The following is a 21,183-nucleotide window of genomic DNA, read 5'->3' as shown; positions in this document are numbered from 1 at the left end:
GGGAGGCGAGCTCCAGGTGCTGGGGCCAGACTGTATCAAACATATCAATCTGTACAAAGCCTGCAGCAGGCGTTCATCGAGGGGAAGTCCCACCCGATTCTCAGGTGGCTCTGGAAGGTGGCCCAGGTCAATCCTTCAGGAGCTTGAGCCCATCCCCCATGCATGTGTCTGACCAGGGATTCTCAGAGTCACCGGGGGTACCAGAGCCACTCAAGAGCTGGCAGGACAGGGCTGGCGGGAAGTCCCAATTCTGAACCCTCCTGGGACCTCAGGTTCCAGCACCTTACTCAAAACAAGACTAGCTCATTCCATGGCTCCCGGGCACTCAGAAGTTGCCCAGGGAGGTGGTTGGGCCTGAGTAACATGTTACAGGCAGGAGACAAATCGGCCCTGTGCTTCCCAGAGGGTGTGCATGGAAGGATCCTGTGCCTCCCAGGAGGTGTGCATGGAAGGGTGCTTTGCTCGTGAAGGCCTTTGCTTGGCTGCGCTCATCAGGTAGCCAGGAAAGATTTAGGAGGGGAACGTGATTTTTGTAAAAACACATGTCAGTAGGGAGAGTAAAGAGCTTTTTGTTCAACTTGAATACATAATTGACACAGTGCAGCGTCTGCAGAATTCCTGTCTCCTGTTTGGCTTCAAGATATTTATTTTGTTACCAGATGAATGCCTTGCTTTTAGAAGATACATTGTGTTGATTCCTTTGTCCCAGTTGTCGAGCTTTATAACCCCAAGGGCACAAAGCCCTTGGGCAGCTGCCCCTCCCCTCTCTGGTACCTGGCGGCAGAGCCCCCAGATACTTCAAGGCAGAGACTCCGGCCCCAATTTTGCAATGATTGGTCAGTGAGAATGCAGCGAAAATCTGGCAGAGCAGGCCTGGCCCACGCACCTGTCCCTGCCTGTCCCGCATCCTGGGTGCCCTGCTCCGTCAGACCTGAAAAGGCTCCTCCTTGCTGCTCTTGGCCCCCAGGTGGGCTCTGTCCTGTGGAAAGGCACTGGCCCTAGGGTCCCGGAGGCCCTTGGCCGACCGTACAGCCTCTTGCCTGTTTCCTCCTTGTCAGGGAACTTCGTGATCACCCCTTCCCAGTTGGCCATCTGCAGAACTGTCTTCTGTCCCATGTGCTGCATCTATGCCAGGTCCCAACAAAGACACAGCCTTGCATCCAGAGCTTGTGGGGGGACGTGAGAGCCATAGGCACGTGAATGGTGAATGGGAGAGTCGCAGTGGGGCACAGGCAGGGCCCTGGTGCAGACCAGAAAAGCCCTTCTGAGGGGTTGGGCCTCCCTGAGATGTGGGCTGGGAGGGGCAGCTGGGTGAGTGACAGGGGCCAAATCTGGTCAGGAGCCCTCACCTCTGCGTCTTGGGGGAGCCACGGCTGCCCCTAGGCTGGGGCGTGAGGACACACAGGCTTAGGTGTCACACGAGGTTCTGCAGTTAGTCCCAGCCTTTTTGAAAAGGGAGACAGTACTCAAGTTAGGTTTCAGATCTGACCCACCGTCCCATGAGGCCCACGCTCAGGCTGTTCCCTAAGGAGAAGGGTGGCTGGGCCCTCGCCTGCAGGGTGGAGGGTGGGATCGAGTGCACAGGCTCTGCTGTCTGCTGTCCGAGCCCAACGGCAGCACCATGTCCCTCTTGGAGGACACAATGGGACGCTTTGTACTTTTGCTCAGGCTGCAGCAGTCGGCGGCAGAACAGACTAACCTCTCCTCGAGCAGTTACACGTTGGATAGTTGGGCAGATTAAAAAAAGGTTCCGTAAAAACTTTCTTTTCCTTCTCCTCCCACGTTGTACTATTGGAGGTCATTATTCCCTGGAGCAAGATTTGCCCTTTCACTGTGTCCACAAAGAGGAAAGGAAGCCACAGCCAGCCAGGGCGGCGCGCCTCTTGCTGTCCTTCACCCCAGGAGAGGAAAATGCTTCCCCTGCGTTGGGCTCAGACCCCTACCGAGTGGCCTTGCTGGGCTGCTGGGCCCTGGGTCCCGGTGGCTGAGACCCCTGGATGTGACCCGCTGGGCCCTGGTCCCGGTGGCTGAGACCCCTGGATGTGACCCGCTGGGCCCTGGTCCCGGTGGCTGAGACCCCTGGATGTGACCCGCTGGGCCCTGGTCCCGGTGACTGAGACCTCTGGATGTGACCCGCTGGGCCCTGGTCCCGGTGGCTGAGACCCCTGGCTGTGACCCGCTGGGCCCTGGTCCCGGTGGCTGAGACCCCTGGCTGTGACCCGCTGGGCCCTGGTCCCGGTGGCTGAGACCCCTGGCTGTGACCCGCTGGGCCCTGGTCCCGGTGGCTGAGACCCCTGGCTGTGACCCACACCCATGAGTAGGCACTTCTGGATGGTCCCGTGTCCCAGGCGGAAAATACGTGTGTGCCACTGGGCTGTGGAGGGGGGGACTGCCTCTGTGTGTCACATGACAATTTTGAAATGATGGTTTTCCTTTGGTTCTTCAGCTAGTGGGGCCCCTTAGACCCAGAGAAGTGGGGTACCCTGCCCCAGGTCCCACAGCCATGAGCCCACGGTGGGAAGGTCCCTCCCCACCGCCGCTGTGACCCTGGGCGCATTGTGCAGGATCGTGCACCGCTGGCGGAAGGGCCTACACCTGTTCCCAGGGTGCGCAGCGCTGGGCCCCTCTACTCTGGGAGGTTCATGTGGGCTCCCATGTGTTCCGGGAAAGGCTGACGGGACGGTCTGTCCTGAGAGGGTGCGGGTCTGGAGGACATCTCTTCTCAGACTGGTCCCTGAGCTTTGCTGAGCTTCCCTGAAGGCCGCCCCCCGAGCCCCTCCCCCTCTGTCCTGAGGAGCTTCCTAGAAGAAGAGGTGCCACCACCCTCACCTGGCCCTCATCCGGCTGGGGGTGTGCGGCCCTGTCTTGGTCCCTCCTTCCTGTGGGTGGGCGCATCCGGCCCCCAGGCAGTGTTTCTGACAAAGTCCCCTCAGTGGTCACAGCACATGCCCGGCTGCTGGGCTGTTCTGGTGGGAAAAACGTTTCGCCCACACCTTGGCTGGCTGTGGCTCTGGGGTGTGGAGGGGTCACCTCGTGGGGGGTGGATGGAGAGGCCCCCCTGGGCTGTGGCTTAGAGCCGTTCCTTCTTCTGGGCCTGGCTTCGCCTTAGTGTGTGCGTGGACCCCGAGCTGGGCTTTCAGGCACCCCCAGCAGAGCTCAGCCCAGCCTGCTGTGACTCCCAGATTGGGACTGCGGGCTTCCGGGGTGCCCTCCCGGAGAGAGGGCAGGGGCAGGTGCTAGATGGGCAGCTGCCTTGGGATTCTAGTTTTGCCACACCCCCTGGGCAGGGTGAGTCTGAGCCTCGGTGTCCTCCCCTGGGAAATGGGCTGTCCTCTCTTGCTGGGAGGAGGCCAGGCTGACCGCATTCCCGGCATGGGAGCCACAGCCATGCAGGGTCTAACGGCCCCTTTTCCTCACCTCATGTCCTGACTACCACTTTCTCCGGGGGTGACAGCAAGAGTGGAGCAGGCCTGGGTGGCTGGGTCTCAGCCTCAGAGGGTCTGGTACTGAGGCCCTGCTACCGGAGGCCGGGGGGAGAGTCGGTAAGAGGCCCTGGGCCAGGTGCTCAGCCTCCTGGCTCCTAGACCCCCCTCGCTGTGTTTCCTCGTGGGACAGCGGGCTCTCTGGGGCTCCTCTGGTGTGGAGGAGAATCCTGTCAGATCAGACCCCACCCTGAGGACCCCACTTACCCTTAATCTGTAGAGGCCCCATGTCCACGTACGGCCACACCGGGGTTAGGGCTTCCACGTCTGAGTTTTGGGGGATGGGATGGAGCTTCGGGCCCCACTCCCCTGGCAGGAAACAGGGCAAGCCCCAGGGCCTCAAAGCGAACCCCAGCTGGGGCCAGGCTGTGTTAACTGAGGGAGGAGTCGGCCTCTGCTCTGCCTCGAGCTGCCAAAGCTCACTTTCCAGAGACGCTTCCAGGCTGGCCTCCCTGTGGGGTACGCCAGGGCGCCTCTCTGTGGGGTACGCCAGGGCGTTTCCCTGTGAGGCGTCTCAGACAGGCTGAGGGTCACGCAGGGACAGACAGGACACTGCACTCAGGGGCGCCCAGATTGGTGCCAGGCTCTGCTCCAGTCAACCTGGGCCTGGAGCCAGGGCTGCGGCATTGGCTGCCCCAAGGGCGGGTGCTTTGTGACTGAGGGCACCTCTTTTGGGCCTTGAAGCCCTCGCAGTTGATAAAGGACATTTGACCTGCCGCTTGCTCTGGAGCTCTGAGTGTGTCCCGGGCCTGCCATGCTTCTGTGCTGCTGGCCTCGGGAGGATGACAGGCCGGGGACGCTGTGGCTCTGCCGGTGGCGTGTGCTGGGACAGAATCAAAGGACAGGAACGGGGCTTGTTTTCCTGCTGCCTTCACCTCCCGGTGCCCTTGGTCAGACGCGTGGACGGAGGCCAGAGCGGCCACGGGAAAAGGTGAGTGTGGGAGGTGTCGCAGCCACAGCCCTGTGCTGGGGACAGTTCTTAGGGTCTTTTCTGGCCTGTGGAGCTGGAAAAAGCTGTTTTACTTCTGGTGTGAGGTTGGCAGCCCTAAGCAAAGGGGCCTACTCCTTCGTGAGTTTCCAAGATGGACAGACACTGTTGGTGGTCAAAAAGTGCCGTGTGGTCACTGCCAGAATCCCCAAACCCAAATTCCTGCCCCATCACGGTTCCCAGACGTTAGATGGCCAGAACGAAACAGGCATGTGAAAAGTGGCGCCATGGCCTGGGGTGGGCAGACCAGAGGAAGCCCCAGGTATGGTCCCCAGGTGGGGCTTGGGCTCTGGACCGAACCCGTGTGGCAGTCACTGCATGTCCTCCCTGAGCCCACAGGGCAGCTAGCTCCAGGGTACTGACCACACGAGGCTCACAGCCCCCCAGTCCTGGCCGCGGCCAGCCCCCTCTTAGATGAGGAGCGATTGACTGTGCACTCGGCTGGTGACTGAGCTGCAGCTGTCCTGCCCCATGTCTGATGCACTGAGAAGCCAGGGAGGTCTCCCCTGGGTGGCACATTTGGCCCCTCATGTGGTGACAGATGCCTGCAGACTGGCTTTAGCAACAGACATAATACAGACGGTCCCGGTCCTGGCAGCCAGAGGTCCAGACCCAAGGTGCCACCTTCCCCTTCCAGCTGCCCGTGGCTCCAGGAATCCTCGGCTGCCCGGCTCTGCCTCGCCTGGGTCTGCCTCCTCCATGTCGTTGAGGATACTTGTCGTCGGCCTTAGTCCCCACTCTAATCCGGGATGATCTCATCTCAAGGTCCTTTGCTAATTACACCTATGGAGACTGCATTTGCAGCTGGGACACATCCCTCAGCTCCACTGGATGTGAATTTCAGGGACACTGTTCAGCACACTCCACCTAGAGCCCCAAGGGGCCAGAGTGCAGAGCAGTTGGAAGGCGGAAGGTCCCAGCACAGCGGAAGGTCCATGCTTGAGGAGTGACTGTCTTGCCCCTGAGGTGTTTCCGGGGCTGGGGCAGGGCCCCATCAGCCCTGAGGTTCCGGGATGCCCTCCCTTTCCACATTCCCATGTTCCCGGGCTGGGCAGGCTGCTCTCTCCAGGGACACAGCGTTCATGGGGAGACGTTGTCCTCTGAGTCAGGAGCCAGAGGGTTAGCCACCTCACAGAGGAGGGGGGAGGATCCCGTTCCCATGTGCGTTTGGCCACTGGGGCGTCCCCGGGCCCTGTCAGCCCGATGGCTTTAGACACGGGCGGAGTCTCCCCTCCAGCCTCTGGGTGGATGGTTCCCATGGCCACATCTGTGGGACTCAGGGATCAGGCCACTTTTCCCTGAAATCATCTCCCCAGGGCCTTTGGAGCGTTCCCACCACAATTACCCCTTTCTCAAGGGGATCCTGCTGACGAAGCAGAGGCTGCCGTGCCCGGCTCACCGCGTGGTTTTCTAGTTTGCCTGCTCCCCGGGGTTTTGGCCGTGCGTTTGCTTTCATGGCAACCCCACCAGCCCCTGAGGAAGATGCCTTTTAGGGACAAGGAAGGGGCTGGAAGGTCCCGTTCAGGCTCTGCGCTGAGCCTGTTCCCGCGTCTCTGTGGGCTCTGGCAAATGTCACCGTCTGTCCACGGTGATTCTCTTCCTCCCTTCCCTGTCACGCTGTCCCCCTCCTCGTGGGTGGAGGCTGACTGGATAGCAGACTGCCAGGTGTGGAGGCTGGGTGACTGCTGAATGAGTGAGCCGCTCAGCCATTCCTTCCGGTCCTGCCCAGTGCCTGGGGCTTCGTGTCAAAGCCAGGACCAAGCCCCAGTCTAGGGTCCGTGGGAGAGCCTGAACCCCTGCCTTCCTGCCATCCCCCATGAGGGGTGAGGAGTGGGTCTGCCGGCTGCACCCAAGGCTGTGAGGTTGGGGGATGTCATTCCTCTGTGCATATCCACCGGCCTCCAGGACCTTAGACACGTGACAGAGAGAGGCCCTGGACAAGCTATAGCCCAGGAGGTCCCTGCAGGGCATCCCTGGCCACACTATCCTAAGAATGAAAGCTACATGAGTGGCTTGAGAGGGGTGCTGCCGAGCCTCCCTAGCTGGAGCTTGTCCAGGCTGGAGTGTAATGGCATGATCACGGGTCACTGCAACCTCCCGGCTCCCCGGCTCAAGCCATCCTCCCACCTCAGCCTCCCAGAAAGTTGAGACTAGAGGCCTGCCACCACCACACCCGTCTACTTTTTGTATTTTTTGTAGAAACGGGGTTTGGCCATGTTGCCCAGGCTTGTCTCCAACTTGAGCTCAAGCGATCCACCTGCCCCAGCCTCCCAAAGTGCTGGGACTACAGGTGTGAGCCGCCGCACCCGGTGCGGGGACGATTCTTAAGTCTGTGCTTGGTCAGAGCGGCTGGTATTTCTTTTCTTGGAAGTTTCAGAGGCTGCAGAATGGAACTGTGCACCCCAGGGAGCTCCACTGTGTGGGAGGTATCCCATCCCCAGCTCTGTAGTCATGGAGATGACTGTGACCACAGAGTGGAGTGAGACGCTGATTAAAACATTAAAGTTATCCAGGCCTGGCCTGGTGCGGTGACTCACACCTGTAATCCTAGCACTTCGGGAGGCCGAGGCGGGTGGATCACCTGAGGTTGGGAGTTCAAGACCAGCCTGGCCAACATGGTGAAACCCTGTCTCTACTAAAAATACAAAAATTAGCCTGGCGTGGTGGAACTCTGTCTCAAAAAAAAAAAAAAAGTTACCCAGACCTTAGGGCTGCCAATGTCCAGCTCCTGCCTGAAGACCTCATACCGTGTCCAGCATATTGTCCTTAGTAAAAGCAGCCACCCTCTGTGTGGGATCAGCTGCCTTTCCTGTCGTGAGGCTGGAGGTGGGTTCTGGGGATTGATGTGTCTGGCAGGGACCGTGGACTGAGGCCTCCTGTCCATCAGCTCAGGCTGAGTCCAGGGGGTGGTCACAGTGAATGGAGCATGTGTTTCTGGCCTCCAGGGCTCACCTTCACCCCCTCCCACTGTGAGTGCCAGATGGGGGAGGCAGGACCTTGCTTCTCAAGCAGCCTGGCAGGTCAGCATTTCCCCACTTGTTGCACAGATGCTTCCCCCCTGCAGAAGTAAGTGGGCAGGACACAGTAGGGCTTTGCAGATGTGAAGGGTCTGCACATTCCAGAACATTCCATCAGAGAACAGATGGGAGGGAGGCCAGAGGGGCTGTGGGCGTCTTGGCCGAGGTGCTGTGCAAAGAGCACTGTCCTGAGTTGCTCTGAGCTGCCCCTGCTCCAGGCCTGCAGGGTCAAGCCCTGCCTGCTGACCACCCGGTGACCAGGACCTGGAGCACATCACACGCAGGCAGTGGGCCCCAGAGCTCATTCTTCTCAGGAGATCAAGGCCTTGGCAGGGCGGGGTGGCGGGCAGCCCTCAGGGAACCCACCAGCGTCCCCATTGCAGGCTGAAGATCAAAGGCCCCAGCACACCTGGCATCTGGGATAGACAGAGCTGGGGGCAGAGCCGCAGGCATCCAACAGGGAAGCAGGTGCAAAACAGGAACCGGTTCCACCCACCGGGAAGGGACCCCACCGTGGGCTCTGCCGTAGGAAATCCGGTGCCCACCTTTGAAGCTCGCACTTCGTTTGGGGCAATTGCCAAGGTCTTATGGGAACCTCCCTTCACGGGCCCCCTTTGAAATTTGCTCGCCTCGTTGCTCTGCAGTGTTCCCTGGACCACCAAGGTGTTTCCCCTTCTTGGGCCCCCATGGTGACCTGTGGTCTGAGGCCACAAGGTGGGACACAGCAGCCCCAGGGGCCCATCCCTTCCTGGCCCTGCGAGACGGGCTGGTGAGTTCTCAGCACGAAGGGCACTCACACACAGTTCTCACATGAACTGACAGTCCACAGCCTGACCAGGATTTCCACTTGTGCCCCCAGCTGTGTGTGCGCCTGGCAGGCGGGCGGGAGGGGACCAGCTCCTCTGTTCCGGTGGTGTCTTTGGTCTTGTTTCCAAGTTCTCCTTCCTGAAGCGCAGTGGTCCGTGAGACAGGTGTCTGGGCAATGTATTCCGGGCTCGAACACACCGGGCCCATTTCACAGAGGACGTAACAGTCACAGAAAGGGCCAGAGCTGTCCTAGCAGCCAGGTGACCTTCCGGAGACACCCCTTCCCCCAAAAGACACGTCCTCCCGGGGAACCCGTGAATGCTGGTGGCCTTATTTGGAAAAGGGGTCTTTGCAGATGTGACCGAGGTTCAGATTTTGAAATGAGGTCCTTCTGGAACAGGGTGGACCCGTCACGAGGTCCAGTGACGCGTTTCCTCAGATAGCAAAGGAGAGAGCTCTGTACACAGCCAGGGTTCGTTCTCGGCCCGGCAGCCCTGCCCCTGTCCCTGCCCCGGCTGCAGCTGGCTGTACGCTCAACACAGTCCAGGATAAACCTGTGCTCTTCCCCAGGCCTGTCCTGTGAGCCCTGGAGGGAGGGCAACCTATGCCGAGCTCCCCACACCCCAAGAAGCAGGGCTCTGGTGGCTCTGGGCCTTCCTTGGTGCCGCAGCCAGGATGCAAACCGAGGTCCCCTGGCTTCGTATTGCCTCGACACTCGTGTCATGAGGTCTCAGGGAACCTTCTTAAAGACAACTGGGGCTGCTTGACCCCTCCCTCCTGACCTCCTGTAGCGTCTGAGGGGCTCTCCTGGGCGGTGGTCAGAGCTGCCGGTCCCCTCTCAGGTGGGCACAGCACAGCACAGGGCCTCCAGTGGGGCCACGTTCCTCTGGTTGTGGTTGGAACCCTGCACCCTCCACGTGGCTCAGCAGGTACATACCATTTGTCACAGTGCCTTCACTCAGGCTGGGCGTGGTGGCTCACGCCTGTAATCTCAGCACTTTGGGAGGTTGAGGCGGGTGGATCACGAGGTCAGGAGATCGAGACCATCCTGGCTAACACAGTAAAACTCCGTCTCTACTAAAAATACAAAAAATTAGCCGGGCGTGGTGGCGGGCGCCTGTAGTCCCAGCTACTCGGGAGGCTGAGGCAGGAGAATGGCGTAAACCCGGGAGGCAGAGCTTGCAGTGAGCCGAGATTGTGCCACTGCACTCCAGCCTGGGCGACACAGCGAGACTCCGTCTCAAAAAAAAAAAGAAAAGAAAAGCCTTCACTCCAGCATTTTTTTTGCTATGTATTTTGCTCCAGGAACATTCTGGAACTGGTAGCATGACCTCTGTTCTGTGCTCTCTAACCCAGCGTTCCTTTCTTTGGCCCCTGCCAGGTGATGTGTCCAATCTAGATCCCAAGTTCTCATTTGAAGGCACCAAATTGGATGTGGGGAACATCGTGCTGGCATTATACAGCGGCCTCTTTGCCTACGGAGGATGGTAGGTTCTGGAATGTCTGGGTCCCTTGGTCTGGGGACACACATTCCCTGACATGTCCAGGAATCCCAAACCTCCCAGCCATCAAGGGGCAGTTAAAGGGAGTGGACGGTATAGAGTGGCAGGTGACCCTCCAGAGTCACCCACACCCCGACGAAGCGTGGGGAGGCCGCCCGCTGCAGCCCTACTCTGGCTCCAGCTCTGTGTCTGTCTTGGCGGGCGAAGGTGGCAGGTGGAGGCAGCTGAGCCCTGCAGCCCCTCCGGGTCCCCGGCCTGGCTCCTGCGCTCAGGCAGGCCTCACAGGGACCTGAGAATCACCCCGGTAGGGCGAGCGGGCAGGAAATGTGCAGGAGGGCCTGGAAGGGGTAGAGGGACCCCCGGAGCAGACAGGAGGCTGAGCTTCCACTCTGGGTCTGCTTTCCAGCCCGGCGAGCAGACCACTGGGGTTGGGGGGTCGGGTGCTCTCTGCCAGGTGATTTCTTTTCCCTGATGAGGATCAGATCATTTGAAAGCTGTTCTCTAAATTTTAGGAATTACTTGAATTTCGTCACAGAAGAAATGATCAACCCCTACAGGTACGTGCAAGAAGGGACGGAGGCGTCGTTTTTCATTATTGTACTGTGAGGCAGGAGGCAGCCACGTGCCACCTGAAGCCTGTTGGTTAGCTCAGGCCAGCTCACAGTAGGGCCGCAACTGGGGCCTCTGGGGCCAGCAGGATGTGGAGCGGGTCCCTGAGAACGGTTTCTCCAGAGAACGGGTGGCAAGTGAGGCCCCCACTCAGGGCGGGATGGTACAGAGGAGCTGCTTGGGCTCTCGGCTCTGGTCCCCGGCTGTGTAGCTCGTGGGCAGTGCCTTAGGATTCAGACCAGGGCGGCCTGACTTCGCTCGCCTGAGCCCTTGAGGTCACCCAGAAGAATCCCCATTTCTCAGGTGGGGAAGCTGAGGCCATGGCCAAGGCACCAGCCAGGCCTGTGCAGTGTCCCGTTCCAGGCAGTCTCGTGCTCTCTTACTGCTTCCCACCTTCCCCAAGAAGCTGGGCACAGAGGCCGGAGCTGCTGCTGGCGAGGAGCCCACCTGGCTCGTGGGCACAGGGTTTGGCTTTCAGCCTGGGTGTGTTGAGTGACACGTCGTCCCTGTTCCTTCCAGAAACCTGCCCCTGGCCATCATCATCTCCCTGCCCATCGTGACGCTGGTGTACGTGCTGACCAACCTGGCCTACTTCACCACCCTGTCCACCGAGCAGATGCTGGCTTCTGAGGCCGTGGCCGTGGTGAGTCGCTACCCGCCAGCTTCCACCAGGGGTCTGAGGCTGTGACCAGTGCATCCCCTCCAGACTGGAGAGGTGCCCCAGTCTCTAAGCCTCCCCTACCCGGAGGAGTGGAGTGGTGGTCTCCCCTCACAACAGCCGCAGAGGAAGTGTCTGGGGATCGTCCTCGACCTCGGCTGCTGGGGAGAGTCACAGGGGAGAGGGGTTTAAAATCTGATGCCAGGCCACACCCAGAACCAGCTGTAAGCCAGAAGGCCCAGGGAGTCCAAGGCAGCGGTCGTTTGAAATCTGAGCGCAGAAAGACTGGAGTCTGCCACAGACTACCGTTCTTTAGAAGGCACGGCTGCTGCTGGCTTGGCAGGCAGGAGGCCAAGCCCAGGCAGTGTCACTGAGCAGCTCAGCCAGGCTGGCCCCGTAGCTTCCAAGGCTCCTCCCATTGCCCTCCCAGGGCCGGGGAAACAGGGAGTGGGCGCTCTGGCCAGCTTCCTACTGAACAAGCTCTGACTCCCAGCCCACTGCCTGCAGGGCACCGTGCTGGGCCTGCAGAGGACCCCAGATAGGGAAGGCAAGATCCCCACCTGGAGGCCGTAGCTTGCTCCAGAGGAGTCCAGAGGAGTCCAGAGGAAGGGGCAAATCAGGACCAACGAGTGCTCCCCCACAAGCAGGCTGGGCAGGGGCCGCTTGAAAGCCCTGTCCTGGGAAGTCCCCCCAGAGGCCAGAATCCAGCTCAAGAGGTCCTCTGCAGAGGGCTCTTGTGAGCTCACAGGGCTCCTGGTGAGCGCGGGGAGGGCGACAGCCAGCCGTTGGGGCCCAGCTCACTGGTTGTGCCTGCCTAGGACTTCGGGAACTATCACCTGGGCGTCATGTCCTGGATCATCCCCGTCTTCGTGGGCTTGTCCTGCTTCGGCTCCGTCAATGGGTCCCTGTTCACATCTTCCAGGTGAGTACAGCCCTACCCACAACAGGTGAGGGAGGCCCAGGCTCATGGCCCGGTTCAACACGTTCCATGTCTGTAAAGGGTTTGTCTCTGTGATACTGGGGATACACAGCTGCTCCAATAGGCCAGGCACGGTGGCTCATGCCTGTCATCACAGCACTTTAGGAGGCCGAGGTGGGCAGATCACTTGAGCTCAGGAGTTCGAGACCGGCCTGAGCAACATGGCAAAACCCTGTCTCTACAAAAATATACAAAAATCAGCCAGGTGTGGTGGCATGTGCCACCGTAGTCCCAGCTACTTGGGGTGCTGAGGTGGAAGGATTGCTTGTGACCAGAAGGTTGAGACTGTAGTGAGCTGAGATGGTGCCACTGCACTCCAGCCTGGGTGACAAAGTGAGACCATCTCAAAAAAAAAAAAGCAGCAAGCTCAAATAATACAGAAATAAAGGAAGCGTGAACTTTAGCCCTCGCCTCCCCGCTCCTGCCTGGAAGTGACACAGCCGTGGTGTCCTAGATGCCCCATGATTGCCGCTCAGCCCCCGGGGCTGGAGTGAGCAGTGGCTCCCAAGTTTCTGTCCTTGCCAGCTGAGTTGGCTGGGGACACTGAGAGGCCCACAGCCAGCAGCTGGAGGGGCCTGGTTCCCACTCTGGCCAGAGAGGCCCAGACAAGCCAGGCACAGACCCTGTCCACTCCCCAGCCTGCCATGTCCCCTGTCCCTGTGCTGAGTTGTGAGGCAGTGGCTGACGCCACTCTGTTCTGTTCACAGGCTCTTCTTCGTGGGTTCCCGGGAAGGCCACCTGCCCTCCATCCTCTCCATGATCCACCCACGGCTCCTCACCCCTGTGCCGTCCCTCGTGTTCACGGTAAGCCTGCTGCACAGCCCCGTGCCCTACATCCCTGGGGGTTGTCCAGGAACTTCCCAGAGGGAGGCTGCCACAGCTTGCAGCTTTGTCTGGGGTGTGGACTGGGTGGCACCTCAAACGTGGCCTCCTGCCGAGCTCCACTGCATGCCAGAGAGTGCTGGAGGGCCTTAAGATTTTATTCCAAAAACAATATATGGTGACTGCCGCAAGCAATTCAGTCCATCGGGAATGCGGGAAGCAGAAGCTCCACCCAGGTTGCTGCTCTGCTGGCTGCCTGGCTCACTGCATCTCCACCTCCGCAGGCACCTGCCCCGTGTTCGTTTCTCAGCGGCGTGCATCACACGCAGTTTCCTTCCACTTCTCCTGCATCTTTCCATGCCAGCGTCTTTGATTGCCCTCGTTCCCTCTTGCTGTGTCACTCATCACTCCAAAACGTAGCGATCTAAAAGGAAAAGCACTTGTTATCCCACAGTTTCCGTGAGTCAAGGATCCAGGGAGCTGATGCCTGGAGCTGTGGTCTCATCCGAGGGTGTGACCAGGGCTGGAGAGGCCACTCCCATGGTGGCTTCCTGCATGACTATGGGCTGCAGGCCCCGCCCCTCAGCACACTGGCCTCCCTACAGGCTGCTTCCGTCAAAACCAGTGAGAGACAGCAGAGGAAGCTGTGGTCTGGCCTCAGAGATCCTGGCCCTTGCTTACTAATCCTTCCCTGTGTTAGAAGCGAGTCAGGAAGGGCAGTGAGTCCTGGACTCTCTGGCAGCTGCACGGTCCTCGGGAGCACAGCTGTGCTGGGGGTTACAGAAACAGTTTTCTTGGTGACCCCTGAGTTAGGTCAGGTTGTGGCCCTCACACACAAAGCCACAGTCCAGCGGAGCCCAGCTGCATGTGTACACTGTGCTCTTCACCTGTCCGTAACCCAAATGTGGTCTCCATTTCCTTCTCCCTTCCCTCCTCCCTCCTTCCCTCCTCTCCCTCCTTCCCTCCTCCTCTCCTCCTTCCTTCTCTCCTTCCCTCCTTTCCTCCTCTAAGACCTTGCATGTTGCTCAGATGAGGTTTCTCCTTTAAAACAAAATTCCCTGGTGCTCAGCTGGGCCCAGCCAGGATAGACAGTCCCCAGTGGCTACCACGGCCCTCCCCAGCCCTAGTTGTGGGCTCCAGGGCTCAGCCAGCCGCCTCTCTCTTCCAGTGCGTGATGACGCTGCTCTATGCCTTCTCCAAGGACATCTTCTCCGTCATCAACTTCTTCAGCTTCTTCAACTGGCTCTGCGTGGCCCTGGCCATCATCGGCATGATCTGGCTGCGCTATAGAAAGCCCGAGCTGGAGCGGCCCATCAAGGTGAGCCCAGGGCCTCCGGCTCCCCCAGGCAGCCTTCACAGAGGCAGGGTCCATGGGTCCTAAGGACCCTGAGTCGGGAGCCAGCATCCCAGCTCAGCCTCTGGACCTGCCCCTGCCTGCATGCACCTGGGCAGGGCCACGTCCACATCAAGCCCGAGTCTCCCCTTGGCAAACCAGGGCTCATGCCGCAGGGGGTCCCAGTGGGAGGGGTGCAAGGCCGTGTGTGCCCGTGCTTTTGCAGCAGACACGGGGTCAGCTAATTCTGGTGATGACTGTTGACCCAGCTACGAGAGTGCCCAGTGTGATTGCAGGAGCTGGGGTTCCTCAAAGGACAACAGATGGCACAGAGCTTGTGTGCCCTTGAATGGAGGGAAGCAGATAAGGACATTGCAGTCGTAGGTGGGCGGTGGTGAGCCCCTGCCAGGGGCAGGGTAGAGCCGGGCCTGGCACGGCATTCAAAGGGCTGTCGCGGCTGTGCTGGCAGGTGGAATGCAGGGTACCCGGCCCAAGGAGCGCCTGGGCCCCACTGGACTCTCCCCATCCCCAGCAGCTCATTCAGAGGGGCAGCTGTTATCAGTGAGCTGCTTTCTTCAAAAAGGGGGCCATCCAGCAGAGACCATGCTCCTGCCTGGGGCCCAGCAAGCTACGCTGCCCTGGCCATGACACAGAACAAGAGGCCAGAGCCCCTGGTGGCTGCTGGCCAGTAGCTTTTGTCACTCAGCTAGCATATGGCTATCACAGTAGCCCAGCTTCCCTGCCCAGACCATCTCTTCCTCTGTGTTCCTGAAGCCTGGGGGCCCCAGGGGTGCCTGTGATCACTGTTTAACAGGGGCTTTAGGCCGGGTGCAGTGTCTCACGCCTGTAATCCCAGCACTTTGGGAGACCGAGGTGGGCGGATCACGAGGTCAGGAGATCAAGACTATCCTGGCTAACATGGTGAAACCCTGTCTCTACTAACAATATAAAAAATTAGCCAGTCGCGATGGTGTGTGGATGTAGTCCCAGCTACTCTGGAGGCTGAGGCAGGAGAACGGCGTGAACCCGGGAGGTGGAGCTTGGCAGTGAGCCGAGATTGCGCCACTGCACTCCAGCCTGGGCAACAGGGCAAGATTCCGTCTCAGAAAAAAAAGAAAAAAAACGGGCTTTAAAATATGGTCAGCACAAGAACCCAGATGCAGCCCTGAAAGAAGGCTGCAGAGGGCAAGGAGGAGCCACCCTACATGGGCACCAGCTTGTGCCTGCTGTGCCAGCCTAGCCACAGGGCCTTGGAGGGCAGCAGGAGGCCCAGCCTGGCCCAGGAGAGGCGGCACAGGGCAGTCACCGGACACGGCGGGGGCTCAGCCCCCATGGGGACCTGGGCATGGGGTAGGCTTGGCTCTGCTCACTGTGAGCCTGGGCACGGGGTTGGTGTCTGTTCCCTGGTGACAGGGCAACCATGCGGCCTGCACTGATGGGCTAGGACACGTGGTCAGCCCCGCGTCTCCCAGGGTGCCCTGTCCAAGTATGGATTCAGGACGGCCGAGTCAATCCCACAGCCGTGCCGAACCGCGGGTCACGGGCTGGGCCTGCAGGCTCCTCACAGCCCTGCCTGGCTTCTGTGCCGGGTGGAGCTCGTCTGCTGAAGGTGACAGTTTAGGCTACAGCTTCAGGGATGGGCTTTTGCTCAGTGGTGTCCACAACAGGGTCTCCAAGAGGGTGGTCTCCTGGCTTCTTAGTGGGTGGCCACTGTCTCCTGGAAGCATCAGGCCCCTGCGTGTCCTGGCGGCTCAGGGTTTCCAGGCCTGTGATGTGGGAATGGAGCTGTGACCTTCCCTGCCCATGGGAGGCCTCGGGAGATGAAGCTGGCTCCTTCCATCCCTCATCAGCAGCCGCCTGAGCCCCTGGCAACGTGCCCAGCCCTGTGTGCGGAGTCTAGGGCGGGACAGGCCGGTGCGTGAGCCAGATCCAGGCCCAGCACTGTCTGCAGAGGCTAGAGTGGGACAGGCCAGTGCGTGAGGCAGATGGGGTGCAGCTCACATCCTGGTGACCTGGAAGTCAGCGGCTGTGGGTGTGGAGGGCCCAGGAGGGCTGAGGAACCTCGGGGCATGGGGGAGGGAGGCTCATCCAGGCCCTGTCCTCTGCTCCAGGTGAACCTGGCCCTGCCCGTGTTCTTCATCCTGGCCTGCCTCTTCCTGATCGCCGTCTCCTTCTGGAAGACGCCCGTGGAGTGTGGCATCGGCTTCACCATCATCCTCAGCGGGCTGCCCGTCTACTTCTTCGGGGTCTGGTGGAAAAACAAGCCCCAGTGGCTCCTCCAGGGCATCTGTGAGTATCTCACTGGCACGCAGCCCACGGTACCCTCTGCCCTGGGCAGCGAAGGGAGTTGAGAGGCGTCGGCCATCTCCACCCACACGGAGCCAAGCGTGTTGGGTGGCAGGAGGGTTCAGGTCCCTGCAGTGTCTGCCAGTGACACGCAGCCCACATGTCTCGGGGATAAGACGCTCAGCGCAGCACCAGCTCATCTCTCAGGACGAGGGAGTCCAGAACACCAGGCTACTGCTGCCAAGTGACAAAATCCTGCTGGCTGCCACCAGCTGACACAGCAGACTTACTGAGAAAGGCAGAAAGAGGCAGAGGCAGGTGGATCAATTGAGGTCAGGAGTTCAAGACCAGCCTGGCCAACATGGTGAAACTCTGTCTCTACTAAAAATACAAAAATTAGCTGGGCGTGGTGGCACACACCTGTAATCCCAGCTACTAGGGAGGCTGAGGCAGGAGAATCACTTGAACCCAGGAGACAGAGGTTGCAGTGAGCTGAGATCTCACCATTGTACTCCAGCCTGGGTGACAGAGCAAGACTCTGTCTCAGAAAAAAAAAAAAAAAAAAAAAAGGCAGAGGGAGAAACCCTCCTCTCTGACCAGAGACCCGGGGGTGCAGCAGCGACCCGGGGGTGCTTTACCACCAAGCTCAGGACCCCATCCTCTGCGCCTGTAAATGTGGCCAGGCTCCTAGAAAAACGCCGAGGTGCCTGCGGGCCTAGGGTCATGGTAGAACATTTGCCTCAAGCTTTGCAGTGGGATCTGCATTAACTGTCATTCAGGACACCAAGAGCTTAAAGCAAAACCCCGTCTATCCTGAAACCAGTCTCCCTCCCCGGAGCCATGTCTCTGCAGAAGTCCCAGGCGTGACAGGTCTTTCGAGAACCCTTAGCAGATTGGCCCCTCCAGCCCTGCCCGCAGGACAGCCTGGCTGCTGTGAACAGTCCGGGTGTGTGTCCAGGTGCTGGCCCGGGTGTGGACCTGCAGGAAGGCCTGTCATTGCCCCGTTGCACTTTGCCGAGACTCCAGGGCCTGGTTTGTGTGCTCCACGGGCTGCACTCCGCCTCCCCAGGGTTCTGAAGCAGGCAAGGGGTGGGCCGAGTGGGATGCGGCCCTTCTGCATTTCAGCAGGAGACAGCGCCTCGGGCACCCGGTATCCACCTGCACAAGTACACAAGGGAGGGTTCCTTAAAATCCCAGCTCTGGCTTCTCTGCAACTTTGGGAGGGGCGGCAGTGCTGGGTTAGGTGACAGCAGGGCTAGGGGAGCCCCAGCTCACGCCCCCATGTCCCACTGGTGCTTGTCCAGCCCCCAGGTTAACACAGCTGTCTTCTCTCCTGACAGTCTCCACGACCGTCCTGTGTCAGAAGCTCATGCAGGTGGTTCCTCAGGAGACATAGCCAGGAGGCCAAGAGGCTGCCAGAGGAGCGTGCACAGAGGCCAGTTAACGCAGCTCACCCCCTCGAACCCACTCCGGTTCCCCACAGTCCACAGCTCAGCTGCGCATCCCAGTCCCTCGCTGTCCCTCCCAGGTCAGGCGGCGGAGCTGCTGTGAAAACTCTGGTACGAATCTCGTCCCTCAACTGAGGTCGAGTCCGGGACCCAGGTGTGCCTGTGCTCCTGCCCAGGAGCAGCGTTTGGTCTCGTCGGGCCCCTTTTCTCTTCCCTCCTTTGTTTACTTGTTTTGTTGTTTTTTTTTTTAACTTAAATTTTGGGTCAACTTGACACCACTAGGATGATGATTTTTTAAGGAGCTGGGGAGGGCAGGAGCCTTCCTTTCTCCTGCACACTATGTGCCCCAAGGGACCAGACCCTGGGCGAACAGAGCTACTGAGACTGGAAACCTCATTGCTACCATAGACTTGCACTGAAAGCCGGACAGCTGCCCAAACTCATGTGCTTGTGACATTCATGAAAACCAACCCTGTGGGCTTATGTCTCTGCCTTAGGGTTTGCAGAGTGGAAACTCAGCTGTAGGGTGGCACTGGGATGGGGGTGGGGGATCCAGGCGAGGTGGAGGGTCCGAGGTGGGTGATTCCAGAGCTCCTCCCAGGAGGTACCTGAGGCCCTGTTGGACTCCAGAGCGTATATCCTAGCCCCGAGACACCATCCCAAGCCAGGGAACAGCCCCGGGGTGCGGGGGGTGCCGGCATCTCCCCTAGCTCACCAGGCCTGGCCTCTGGGCAGTGCAACCTCCCGGCTATTTCTGTGTCCAGTTTTGGAGGCTGAGTTCTGGTTCATGCAGACAAAGCCCTGCCCTTCAGTCTTCTAGACGCAGGCAAGAAAAGCAGACACACCGTGGCCAGGTACCCAAGTGGGAACCTGCTCTGGGCTCCACACAGCAGTGTCCCCTGTCCTGGAGGCCACAGCTGCCCTCAGGCTCCAAAGCTTTGGCCTCTGTGCTGCCCAAATCCCTGCCCAGCAGCCCCTTCTGGCCAGGGCTGGGTTCCGCCTCCCGGCCAAAGCACCTCCCCACTCTCCCTGTCACCCTCACGTCTTGTCCTGGTCCTCCTGATGCCCGTTGTCTAGGAGACAGAGCCAAGCACTGCTCACCTCTCTGCCGCCTGCGTTTGGAGGTCCCTGGGCTCTCACCCAGTCCTCACCCTCCTGCAGAGAGGGAGATAGCAGCCCCCACTGTTTCTGTTGTTCCCGTGAATTTTTTTCCCTATGGGAGGCAGCCGAGGCCCGGCCAGTGTGGTCCACTTTCCTGAGCTGTTGCTGCCTCTGTGGCAGCAGCCAGGGGCCCGCAGAACAAGAAGACCCCACCGGGGCCCTCCTGAGGTCTGGGGGGCTCTGGCTTCTCTTCTCCCCAGCTAGAGGTGGAGCCAAGTGGTCCAGAATCACTCCAGTGCTCCTCTGTGGCTGGAGGAGCTGGCCTGTGGCACAACCCTGAGTACCCCAAGCCGGGAGCCACCGGAGCGGGGCTGGACATGGCTTCACTGACCAGCGGCTGCTCAAGCCGCAAGCTCTGAGCAGGTGCTCAGTGGAGCCTGCCGCCCCCTGCCTGGGCCCCAGGACCCCCTCATCATCCAGTGGGCCTGCAGAAACCTGATAGACAGTTTGGGGACCTGGGGCCAGATGTCCATCTCTCTTGCTTGAGGAATGAAGACTTTTATTCCAGAGCCCAGGGGCCCATCCAGCCCTGGCACCCCCGCCCCGTTGCTTCCTGCTGCACATGGACCGACTTCCACAGCGTCTGCTCATGGGTACTGCATCCTTCCTGGGGCCGAATCCCACTCGTCCAAGGGACAGCCCACAGTCCGGACGCCGAGGACCCCCAGTGGGCAGATGGACTGTTGGGCAAGACCTCTTCCCTCCGGGCCTGTTCTCTGGGCGGCAGATAAGGACAGTAGCTGGTGCCCTACCTGCCTGGCGCGTTGCTGTGCGAATCCAGGAGGCAGGGGACATTGTAGGCGGCCACAGCCCCGGCTCTGGGAGAGGTGCTGCCTGGACGCATGTGTCCCACTGGAGCTGGCGGGGCCCATGCACGACGTCGGCCTCTTCCCTTCCCGCCTCGGGTAGGGGTCCTCGGGATGCCGTTCTGTTCCAGCCTCCTGCTCTGGGAGGTGGGCATGCCTCAAGGATGCGGGGAGCCAGCGGACTCTCGATGACACGTGCTTGCCTGTTGGCTGCTGCGGCTGTGGGCGAGCATGGGGGCTGTTCTGTGTCTGTTGTGGGAAGTAGCTGCTGAGTGAAATGGCGGGGGCCGCTGGGGTCCATCTTCACACTGCATAGGTCTCTTCCAGGCATCTGGGCTGGGGTGGGAGCTCCTCCGCAGAAGGTCGATGGGGGGTCCAGTCTGTGATCCTTGGTGCTGTGTGCCCCACCCCAGCCTGGGGACCCCACTTCAGAAGGTAGGGGCCGTGTCCCGAGGTGCTGACTGAGGCCTGCTTCACCCTCCCCTTCCTCCTGTGTTGGAGTACCACAGGGGACCGTCTCAGAAGACTCTGCTTTTCCGTCCCTTTTTCTCCACACTCCACTGACAAACATCCCCGAAGGTTTCCACTTGTGGGTTTCAGGTGTTTTCAAGCACACCCCACCAAAACAAGTGTTTTTTCAGTCGTTTTGCTTTTTTGTTTTGTGCTAACGTCTTACTAATTTAAAGATGCTGTCGGCACCGTGTTTATTTATTTCCAGTGGTCGTGCTCAGCCTTGCTGCTCTGCGTGGCGCAGGTGCCACGCCTGCTCCTCGTCTGTGTCCCGACCACGCAGGGCCATCCACTGTGACGTCGGCTGACCAGGCCGGACACCCTCTGCCGAGTAATGACGTGTGTGCCTGGGACCGTTTCTATTCTGTGTTAATGGCTAACCTGTTACACTGGGCTGGGGTGGGTAGGGGTGTTCTGGCTTTTTTGTGGGGTTTTTATTTTTAAAGAAACACTCAATCATCCTACCGCTGATGTTCCGTGTTCTTTTCTTCCGCGCCGGGCTCTGTGTGCGGGAACGTTCCTGGCCCCCTCTTGGCCACCCCATTCCTTCCCACCTCCACATATTCATTCATTCATTCACCGACAGCCCACTGAGGCCGCTGGGTGGGGGTGAGCCATGGACCGGTAGGTAGCATAGGCATCACATGTGAGCACGCACCCCTCGAGGATGTGGGGGCTGAGCCGGGATCTCGGATCTGCCACTGCAGTAGGGGGCAGGCAGCCTGCACAGGGACATTCAGGTGGAGACCACCAGGGAGGAGGGGGAAGGTTCCAG

General features: G+C 59.9%; 1 protein-coding gene across 1 annotated transcript in view; it reads left to right on the top strand.

Annotated features, from left to right (window-relative positions):
- LOC105488823 (solute carrier family 7 member 5) overlaps nucleotides 1-20,872 on the top strand; it is a 40,049-nt gene extending 19,177 nt beyond the window's left edge. The window contains exons 3-10 of the mRNA XM_011753262.3: nucleotides 9,676-9,781; nucleotides 10,309-10,353; nucleotides 10,925-11,048; nucleotides 11,882-11,985; nucleotides 12,750-12,846; nucleotides 14,033-14,182; nucleotides 16,309-16,486; nucleotides 17,824-20,872. Coding sequence (XP_011751564.1) covers nucleotides 9,676-9,781; nucleotides 10,309-10,353; nucleotides 10,925-11,048; nucleotides 11,882-11,985; nucleotides 12,750-12,846; nucleotides 14,033-14,182; nucleotides 16,309-16,486; nucleotides 17,824-17,879 — 860 coding nt within the window. The 3' untranslated portion in view covers nucleotides 17,880-20,872. The remainder of the gene's footprint in view (nucleotides 1-9,675; nucleotides 9,782-10,308; nucleotides 10,354-10,924; nucleotides 11,049-11,881; nucleotides 11,986-12,749; nucleotides 12,847-14,032; nucleotides 14,183-16,308; nucleotides 16,487-17,823) is intronic.
- The last annotated feature ends 311 nt before the right edge of the window (nucleotides 20,873-21,183 follow it).

This window comes from Macaca nemestrina, chromosome 18 (genome assembly GCF_043159975.1).
Source record: "Macaca nemestrina isolate mMacNem1 chromosome 18, mMacNem.hap1, whole genome shotgun sequence".
Taxonomy (NCBI): Eukaryota; Metazoa; Chordata; class Mammalia; order Primates; family Cercopithecidae; genus Macaca; species Macaca nemestrina.
This window is presented reverse-complemented; position numbering and strand designations above follow the sequence as displayed.